General features: G+C 46.9%; 1 protein-coding gene across 1 annotated transcript; it reads right to left on the reverse strand.

Moving 5' to 3' along the window:
• Positions 1 to 5,371: 5,371 nt before the first annotated feature.
• LOC118669447 (protein FRG2-like) lies at positions 5,372 to 6,169 on the reverse strand. Its single transcript, XM_036335544.1, has one exon. The coding sequence runs from the start codon at positions 6,167 to 6,169 to the stop codon at positions 5,372 to 5,374; it is 798 nt and encodes a 265-aa protein (XP_036191437.1).
• Positions 6,170 to 10,459: the final 4,290 nt, after the last annotated feature.

The following is a 10,459-nucleotide window of genomic DNA, read 5'->3' on the forward strand; positions in this document are numbered from 1 at the left end:
TTTTTTTATTAATCTGTGACTGAATTTAATGATTGAACCCTTATCCTGGCTAGCAATGCAATGGAAATTAAAGTTGCTTATTCAAGGTATTGGATTACTCCTAGATGTTAAACCTGGGGCACTCCCCCACCCCATTCGCCTTCTCTCCTTTGCCCGGAGGATGAGCTAAGCTCTTGATGAGGCTCCTGGATCATCCTGGCACCCCACCCGTGTGGCGTGCTCGTGCTCCCTTGCCGTCCTCTTCCCTTGAGAGGGAGTTTGTTTGATTCCCAACCCTCACCTCCACCCCTGCCTTTGGGTTCATGTTCCGGCTTCAGCTGCTGGTGTCCGTGGTCATTTCCATGGCCTTTGGTTTCAAGGGAAAGTACTTTGTTTCTTTTGTGGGCCAACCATCAGCTTTCTCTGGTCTCTGGCTCTCTGGGCATTTCTGCTTCCCTTCCCTGCCTCCCCACTCCGCCTCTCGCCTGCTTTCCTACCTGGGTTGGGTAGTCGAACTTTCTGAGACAAACAGGCCTTTTCATAAAAATAACGCTGACACAATTAAGCACAACCATCTAAAAAGAGACTTCCTGACCATGAGCTGTTGCAAAATCCCTCATTCCTTTTACATAGTTGTATGAAAGTCGAGATTACGATAGGGGAAAATAAGAAGGACAACAGGGGGATGGGAGCATGAGTGTGGGGGGGGGAAGGAGGGAGGTTGGGGGTTAATGGGGGGGATGAGGATACATTTGTAATACCTTAACTAATAAAAAAAATAAATAAAAAAGAAAAGAAACCAGCCTTGCTTCCAACGGTGCAAGTACAGCTCAGGCAACCCAGGAAGAATTTGACCCTCTTTTCTTAGATAAGGGAACAAAGTCTGAGATAAGATAATGTTGCCTTGGGGGAAAACAAACGTTTGCTTTCAGTGATTTTCCCTCCAGGGAGCCTGGCTGCTCTTCCATACTCCGGACTGAGTCCGTGTGGGTTTCTGTGCCAGCGAGCTTTGCAAATAAAGCATTAAGCTTCTCAAATGAAGAACTGAAGAATACAAAGTCCCCCTGGTCCAATCAGTGCCACCAGGCCCCGAGTAGCATGGGGGCCGTGTATAGAAGCTAAAATGTCTTGTTTGAAAAAAAAAAAAAAAAAAACATGGTAAGAAAAAGCTCATCGTTATCATTTCACTGCAATTTCTAAATGTTCTTTCATGAAGGTTTCATGCCGGTTAAAGGAAGAATTTTGAATAACAACAGTCTAAATATATATCCTTTTGAAAGTTCAAATTTAAGTTAAAAGGGAGTTTTACGTGGATATAAGTCTATCAAGAATTTTTCTGGAGAGAGCAGTGGTGGGGGATTGTTTTAAGCTGTCTTGATGTAATAAAGCTAGGGGAGCAAAGGACGGGGGGAGGGGAGGAGGGGGAGAGGGGAGACCTGGGTTGGAATTTTGGACTCTGAACTTGATTTACTTTATGACCTCCAGCAAGTCACTCTGCAGGATCTTTGTCATAGATGAGTAGAGTGTTAGGGTCCCCCGAAGGAGGAACGCATGAGGCCAAAAGGGGTAAAGAATTATAAATTATTGTTATATCTGCTAGCAGAAGGGCTGAGGCCAAAATGGCATCATCGAGGCAGAGTAGGGGGAGCGGGATATTTTCTTAAAATATGTTTTATTGATTTTTTACAGAGAGGAAGGGAGAGGGGCAAAGCGTTAGAAACATCGATCAGCTGCCTCCTACTGGGAGTGTGCCCACAACCAAGGTACATGCCCTTGACTGGAATCAAACCCAGGACCCTTCAGTCCACAGGCCAGTGCTCTATCCACTGAGCCAAACCAGTTAGGGCTAAGGGGTGGGATATTTATGTCTCTTGTAAGGGTTAGGCAGAGAAACGGGACAGGTGGAGGCCAGATGGAGGCGGTCCACTGGAAACTGGGTGACGCGTGTACTGGAAGCTGAAGGCCGTCAATCATGAGACCTGTAATGAGAATAACAGGACAAGGGCCGGGAGGGGCGGGGCGAGAGTCCCAAGCAGAGCATAATGGAGCGTAGGCCTAGCCTTGAAGTTGTGTTGAGGAGTAAAGCAGATAGGCACATGGAATGCCTGGAGCTTCTCCTACCACAGAAGGGCAGTAGGGAGCCACAGATGCCCTCAGATGGCTGCAGAGGCCTGGCTGTTTTGGAGGGACCCCACTTGCCTTGTAGAAAATGACCAGGGCAGAATGACACCCATTCCTCGACCCCACCCGTGACTTCCTGGTTCTGTGGCGAGGGTGGGGCCGGCAGTCCGTAGTTTTAACACAGGGCCCGCAGGACGCTGATGCAGTAACCACGGCTGGCTTTGAGGCACTGTTCCCCATTCAGAATCTTCCACTCGGTGACCTTGATCCAGAAGGACAAACACGATGGTTAGGAGAGTGGTATCTGTTAAAATGTTTTCCTGAGAAACTAGACCACATAACAAGGAGTATTTAGACACGTTGATTTCAAACAAGGTCATAAAGATGCGTAAACCCCTCCAAGGTTGAAGAGCAGAATGTGGCCAGCACTTGGAGGCCCTTCCCTTCCCCTCTCCTCTCACACCAGGCGATCTCTTACTCTGAATGATCTGCACTCTTGCCATGGTTTTGAAACAGATGATAGAAGAAAAAATTTTTTGAAAATATATGTTTTTATTGATTTTAGACAGAGAGGGAAGGAGAGGGAGAGAGAGAAACATCGATGTGAGAGAGAATATTAAAGTTAGAAAAAAGTTACCATGGCCCCGGCTGGCCTGGCTCAGTGGCTGGGCATCGGCCTATGAACCAGGAGGTCACGGTTCAATTCCCCGTCGGGGCACATGCCCAGGTTGCATGCTTCATCCCCAGTAGGGGGCGTGCAGGAGGCAGCCAATCAATGATTCTCTCTCATCATTGATGTTTCCATCTCTCCCCACCCCCCCCCTCCTCTCTGAAATCAATAAAAATATACTTAAAAAAAAATAGTTACGATAATAATGATTAAGAAAGGTTTTCAAAAGACCTTTTTTGGGAATGGATTTCCTAGCCAATCTCTTCCCAAACCGTCCCCTATAAATAGGATTCAGCACTAAACTTCAAAGCTGAGTAGTACTCAAAACAAAAGTGGATCTGAGGGCAACGCAGACAAGAAAACCCTCCATTATGGTCAGAAATGAAATTGCAAAGGTTTTGGGTCAAGGTAGTTTGTTTCTAGTTGAAATATCAGTTACAAATCCCCACTTTAAAGATTTTTCAGACATGGTGGTTTGATTTCTTAGTGTCTTATAAGTGGTTTAACTGCATCCCAAAGGAGATTTTTAGACTGTTGCTAGCATAAAAACACTCAAACCGGTAGAGAATTTTTGTGAGTTTATTTGAGCCAAACTGTTGACAATTGCCAGGAAGCAGAATCTCAATGTATTGGGGCAGTGGTCGGCAAACCGGGGCTCGCGAGCCACATGTGGCTCTTTGGCCCCTTGCGGGCACGCACGTAGTACAGTGCGACTGAAACTTCGTGGCCCATGCGCAGAAGTCGGTTTTCGGCCTGTGCGAGTCTATTTGGAAGAAGTGGCGTTAGAAGAAGTGGGGGTATGTTTGCTGAGGTCGACCCCTCAGATTGAGGATGTTTTTAGCAAAGGCCAGCTTACGAGTACCCTAATTAAGTTAATAACAATGTACCTACCCATATAGTTTAAGTTTAAAAAATTTGGCTCTCAAAAGAAGTTTCAGTCGTTGTACTGTTGATATTTGGCTCTGTTGACTAATGAGTTTGCCGACCACTGTACTGCGATAATGCTCCGGAGAATGGAAGTTTTTCACCTTGTTTTATACCAGTGATGGCGAACCTATGACACGCGTGTCAGAGGTGACACACGAACTCATTTTTTTGCTTGATTTTTCTTTGTTAAATGGCATTTAAATATACAAAATAAATATCAAAAATATAAATCTTTGTTTTACTATGGTTGCAAATATCAAAAAATTTCTACATGTGACACGACACCAGAGTTAAGTTAGGGTTTTTCAAAATGCTGACACGCCGAGCTCAAAAGGTTCGCCATCACTGTTTTATACTTTACAATCAAAGGAGGAGACGTAAGTGGGTTACAGGAAATCCACTGGTGATAGATTAGGGAAGTGGGAGAAAGCAAAGCAGGGCAGTGGGGGGAGGGGGAACCTCTTAGATTGGATAAAGAGTAAAATGATAGACACAGGCTTCTTTTACTGAGGTGAGTACAGATAGTTAACTGGCAACAATTAACATGATAGCAGGAGAACAATGAGGGAATTTTTGGTTTGGGCCCTGGCGCTCTGGTCTGTCGAGTTCACATCAACAAAAGCTGGGACTAAACTCTCATTTCTTTTTAATATATATCTTATTTTATTTTAGAGAGGAAGGGAGAGGGATAGAGAGAAACATCAATGATGAGAGAGAATCACTGATCCGATGCGTCCTGAGCCTAAAACCTGGGCAGGTGCCCTGACCTGGAATTGAATCATCACCTCCTGGTTCCTAGGTCTTGCTAAAACATTGAGCTATGCTAGTTGGGCTAAACTGGTTCCATCTTTCCCCCCAAACTTTAATTTTCTTATATAAAAATTACATAATCAGCTGGGCCTGCCAACCAGAGCCAGGTAAGGGCCCAGTGCAGGCTCCCAGTGCCCCATGTGCACATGGACAGATTTGACCGCCAAACAGACACGACTCCGGGGACCTGAGCAGGTAACACTCATCAATGACTTGAAACAAACAGCACTCAAAGGGATTTGATAGGTAAATACAGGCAATAAAAATATAAAAATTATAAGAATTTATTTGATGAAAGATTACATGAGTCCATTATAAAATGCAAATAAAAAATCATATAAAATACAATATATTAAGAAAATAATAACATCTACTATTTATTTAGTATCCTCTAATCAAATGGAATACATTGAAATCTATAACATAGGAGGAAATTTACAATTACACCTATCATATCAGCCAGCTGAAGGATAAATACGTGTGGCCAATAGCATGTAACATGCAGTCACTCACGGGAAACAAAAGGGACATGGTGATCTCACGAGGATTCCATCAAATGGAAAAGTAGGAACATTTCTCCAACAGAATTAAAGGCTCCCCAAGGCTTGTGATATCAGTCTTCCAGGGATGGAGGTGACAGAGAAAGGAGCTACAGGCTTTTCAGAATTCAGTCATGAGCATTGAACCCATAGACTGGGTCTCATTTTCAAATAATGCGTGGCTCTCCAAAGCAGTGTCAACAACATACATGAAGTGTCTGAGATGGAATTTATACTTTGGAACTATAGTCCTCCAGGAAACCCAGGGTTCACCACCTGAGTCTTGGTTTTCAAAGTCTTTGTGAGGACAATTACAACCACTTAGTCACACATTGTCTCTCTGTCCAACAGGGCCCTGCGGAGGAATCCAGGAAGGCCCCGGCTCCCAGGGCGCCCTCCCCGGAAGGGCTCTGGGCTTCTCCTCTCCATCTCCCTCTGGACAGGAAGGCCCCGGCGGTGGGGCCGGGCTGAGCCACGCCTCGGCAGGGAAGACATAGGCGGCCTGGGTGGCCATGGCATGGACGGTCTGCATCTGGGCGTGCAAATGCCCCCGCAGCTCGGCAAGCAGGGCACAGTGCTCCCAGCTCAGCGGGGCAGGTGCCTGCTGGTGCTGCATCTGGACGATGTTGCCATAAGTGGCCTCGGACAAGGTGCGCAGGGAAGTCACCAGGCTTGTCCGCAGCAGAGGCGGCTGGCCTCCCGAGGGCCTGGATCTGGGCTGTTTCCTGTGCCCAGGGCGCTTCCTCTGCGCTCCGCTGGGGCCGGGGCGCCCAGTCTCTTGGCCGCAGCTGCGGTGGCCACCAGCATCAGGGCTCTTTGCTGGCTTCTCCCAAACCGCACTGCGCTCCTCTCCCGGAGAGGGCTCTGCTCTGGCGCAGGGGCTGTCCCTGGAGCCTCTTTTCCTCTTCCCGGAGCTCCCCTGACTGGAGCAGCTTCCTGCTTCTCCTCTTTGGGTGCTGGCGGTCTCTGTGAACCGGGAGGAAGTCTTCCCTTTTTCTTCCAGTGGTTTCTCCTCCACACCGGAGCCTCTTCCTCCTAAGGAATTCCTTCGGCGAGGAGGCCGGTCAGTGGGTCTTTGCCCAGAGGGGCGTCGGAGATTGCGGTTTCCTGGTCCTGAACCCATCTCGCGGCCCAAAGGAGAGACCTTCCTCCTGGCATCTGTCTGGAATCAGAAGGGCAGGTTGGCCTGAGGTGCCTGCCTTTTATGAGCCCCTGCTGGGGTGTGGCTCACTCCCATTGGCTGGCAAATTTGTATCTTCAACCAATCACCGGAGACTCGGGTGTGCTCAAATCCCTTAGGGATAGGGAGGGTTGTTTTTGTCCACAGGAGGTCACTGCCACCAATCAATCTCATGCCAACAGAAGTTTCCATGATGGGGGGGGGGGGGGGGATACAAGTAGACACGTGATTCAGGTCAACAGAGAGGCAGGCTCTGGCGGGAAGGGTCGTGTGTCTCCCTGAGACAAAGGGGAGGCTGATTTTTATAAATCCCCCACTCTGCTCCCTGAGAGTTCTATTGTCAGCAAATGGTTCATCCAATCTGGAGCTGACTGACTGGACCCCATAGTACTATCCTGATTGGTTGGAATCACATGTTCTGATGGCTCATTATGGAGCTGCTCTAATTGGTCAGTAAAGATCCAAGTGAGGCCCTGGCCACTGTTCTCAGTGGTTAGAGCATCTGGTTCTGCATCCGCTCCTCCTCCTCTCACACCACACTCCAGCCTCATGGAAGAGTCCTAGGTTCAATTCTGGTCAAGGCAAGTACCTTGTTTGTGGGTTCATTTGGCTTGACTCGGGTGTGTGCAGGATGAAACCAATTGATGTTCTCTCTCTCTCTCTCTCTCTCTCTCTCTCTCTTCCTCCTTTCCACTCTTTTTAAGAATCAATAGAAAAAATATCCTCAGGTGAGGATTAAGTACAACAACAAAAGATGCAACTGAGAATACAATTGAGTAGTTCTGTTTGGACAGCTCTGTTCAGGCCAGTTGTTTGAAGTGTGATACCAGGAACACTTTCATAAGGTGTTGCCTCAAAAATAATATTGACTAGGTGTTTCCTCAACAAAAGTAATTGATCTGGGAAAAAGAAAGGCTTGCCACAAAATGCAGGCAGACATGGGAAGCCACGTGCACACTCGGGCCTGCGTGACAAGGTGGAGGGATGCTCACTGAAGGGAAAAGCAAGTGAAGAGGCGGGGAAGGGAGAACCATGGAGCTTATTATAAAGGCAATGTTTGCCAGGGTCCAACCCCAGCAGGTCCAGGGGTCCCCAAAGGTGTGGACGGAGTCGGCGAAGAAGGAATGACACGGAAACAGAGTTCAGTTGATCAGCAGCCTAGCCAGGATCTCCAGCCAAGCTCTGGTCTGGATCTCCAGAGAGGTTCTGTTTAGGATCTCCAGCCAGGCTCTGCGTCCATGTTCTCCCGCTAGGTTCTCCAGGTTCTCCAGCCAGGCTCTGCAGCCATGTTCCCTCGCTAGGCTCTCCAGCCAGGCTCTGTCCAGGTTCTCCAGCCAGGTTCAGTCACCAGGTTCTAGTCAGGTTCTCTTGCCAATTTCTGTAGCCAGGTTCAGTCCAGGATCTTTTGCCATGTTCTCTCAATCTAAGTTCTGTGTTCTAAGTTCTGTGTTCTTACATCTGTATTTATACCAGTTGATTCCAATCCTATCAATCTCTATTCCAAAGGTTAGGGCATTTCTTATCTCCATTCCAGGGAGTAAAGATTATGTAGCTTAAGCATGATTGTTCATAGTTAAAGTGATTAATTACCCACCTGGTACTTAGTTAAGAGGTTTTATTCCCTCCCTAACTTCAGGGGAAAATCCCTACCTGGGGAAACAACCTTTCTCAGAGAGGTGACCTTGGTTAAAACACATAGTGCCAAGAAGGTGAGCAAACATATTAAGAACAGTATGCCATATATGCCAGGCTGGCTGGCTCCCGGCAAATGTTATTCCCATCGAATTTAAACTGGTTTCTTAACTTGCAGAAACACTATGAGCTCATTTCATAGTTCAGACATCCTTGACTTCGTAAAACTTCTCCCTCAGTAACCATCCTACCTCATCAAGAAATCACTGCTATTGTTATGGGGTCAGTTGCCACATGAATACATAATAATGAGAATGATTTGAATGAAACATATTGGCCTTGATGGTATTCAGTATTTGCTATATCACTAAGCACACTCTGGTAGTTCAGTCAATCATTAAATGATTTTGAATTAGATTTCCTGAATGAAAAAAGCAGTGAGTTGGTTCACATTCATGGTGCAAGCTTCGTAATACCAAAGGGAGTGTGAAGAAGCTTGCTGGCAGCGGTTATTCAACCAGCTTCTTTCTCCTTTGCCTTTGCTACTCTTCCCTGGGTTTAAAGAGAAAGGCTTTCCCTCACCTATTTTTTTATTTCCTGTACAAACGTTTTCATCCTAGATGGATTTTTGAGTTAAAGAAGGAAATAAACGAATTTAGAACAACTTTCTGACTCTGTAAGTGAAGGCTGATTTCGAAGCTTAGTGTTCTGTTACAAAATTCTATTTCAAATACTAAAACAATCATTCAAAGTATTTTCCCCCACTCAAATTCTTGCTGCAACAATCTTAATCCTTGAGACAGATGATGACTCAGGCTGCCTCCAGAGACGGGCACAGGTTCCCAAATGTGAAGAGAAAAGCATGTTAACATGTTTAGGATTTCTCCTTACAGAGCTCCATCAGTCCGTTGACTTCTACAGACGGGGTTGCCTTCCTTCTGTTATATTTATTTATTAATTCATTTATTATTTTTAAATGTATTTTTATGGATTTCAGAGAGGAAGGGAGAGGGGGAGAGTGATAGAAACATCAATTATGAGAGAGAATCATTGACTGGCTACCTCCTGCACGCCCCCTGCTGGGGAGTGAAATCTAGGCATATGCCCTGACTGGAATCAGACTAGGTAACACTCAACTACTGAGCCATGCTGGCTGGGTGCCTACCTTCTGTTTTAGCAGCTACCATGCAATGCTGTGGACATGGCTCTCCAAGGGTGTCTGGGCTCTCTGTCATGATTAGTGCTTCTCCTACATTGAGCCAGCTATAGTAGTTGCTTGCTTTGCTCTGTAATCTCTTCCTGTGCAAGGCCACCAGGGACGCTCTGACCCACCACAGGAAGTCTCCAACTCATGAATAGTCTATAAGTGTAGCATGTGAAACCCAGACCTCATGTTTCTGTAAAGAAAATGTTAGAAATGCTTGTCGGGTTTCCAGGTCAACCCACAAAGGCCCATTCAACCCTTAGTACAGGTAATGAATTTTCCCTTTGTTCTTTTTATATAGCATAGAATTATAGGTGTTAGAGCTGAAACAGAATTTAGAACATTGTGCTGGACACTGGTAACAGAGTTGTTTTCCACTCTACTCCATTACCAATGCCCCATATTTCCGTCTACATTTGATGTTATTTAGGGTCCTGCGGTAGGTCTGGAAACCCAGGCACTTTAACAACATGGTAAATCAGTTAGTCAGGAATGATCTTGCCACAGAGAACTTCATCTTGGCTACTCTATACCCTTGCTTTAAAAAAATATTTTTTTATTGATTTCAGAGAGAAAGGGAGAGGAAGAGCAATACAGAAACATCAATGATGAGAGAGAATCATTGATCGGCTACCTCTTGCACATCCCCTACTGGGGGATCAAGCTCACAACCCAGGCATGTGCCTTGATCAGAATCAAACCCAGGACCCTTCAGTCCACAGGAAGTTCTCTATCCACTGAGTCAAACTGGGTAGGACTACTCTATACTCTTTGAGGCATACTGCAAGAACTAGGTCTTTGGAGAGCAACTAAGATGGTGGCATAGGTAAACACCGGGAAATTATTGCCTCACACAACAATTGAAAATTACCGCAAAGGACTGAGCAAACATCATCCAGAACAACAGGAAGGCTGGCTGAGTGTAAATTCCACAACTAGAAGGAAAGAAAAGCACGCTGAGAGCCAGAGGCGCTGCGGAGGTGAAGTGCAGAGGTACGGCGGGCGCGCGCGCGCGCGAGGAAAGGGGGTGGTGCCTGAGGACGCGGCTGTCTTTTTGAATCACAAACTCCCGACGGCTCTGGTTCCGGGAAGTCTCTGGGGACCCAGGTCTCACACGGGGAGAAGCTGGTCTGTCCGGCAGCGAGCGAACTTGAGGGCGGCTTTCCCTCAGAGGTGCTTGCAGCCGTTACCGGAACACTGAGACGCGCGACTCCGGGTGGAGAATCGGCCATGGCTGCTTTCTCCGCCCTTTAACTCCCTGAGACCCCGCCCCACCCAGGCTGCGGCAGAGGCTTTTGCATGTGAATGTACCTAACTGCAGCCGAACCAGGCAGACCTGGAACTTCCAAGAGAAGGCCCAAGGCCCCGCAGCGGCTTGCATTGCTTCACAGCTGAGC

The sequence above is a fragment of the Myotis myotis genome, unplaced genomic scaffold (assembly GCF_014108235.1).
Source record: "Myotis myotis isolate mMyoMyo1 unplaced genomic scaffold, mMyoMyo1.p scaffold_m19_p_14, whole genome shotgun sequence".
Classification (NCBI taxonomy): domain Eukaryota; kingdom Metazoa; phylum Chordata; class Mammalia; order Chiroptera; family Vespertilionidae; genus Myotis; species Myotis myotis.

Bases quoted from the DNA above. Each gene is read 5' to 3' on its own strand.
- LOC118669447 (XM_036335544.1), bottom strand. From the start codon at position 6,169: ATGGGTTCAGGACCAGGAAACCGCAATCTCCGACGCCCCTCTGGGCAA.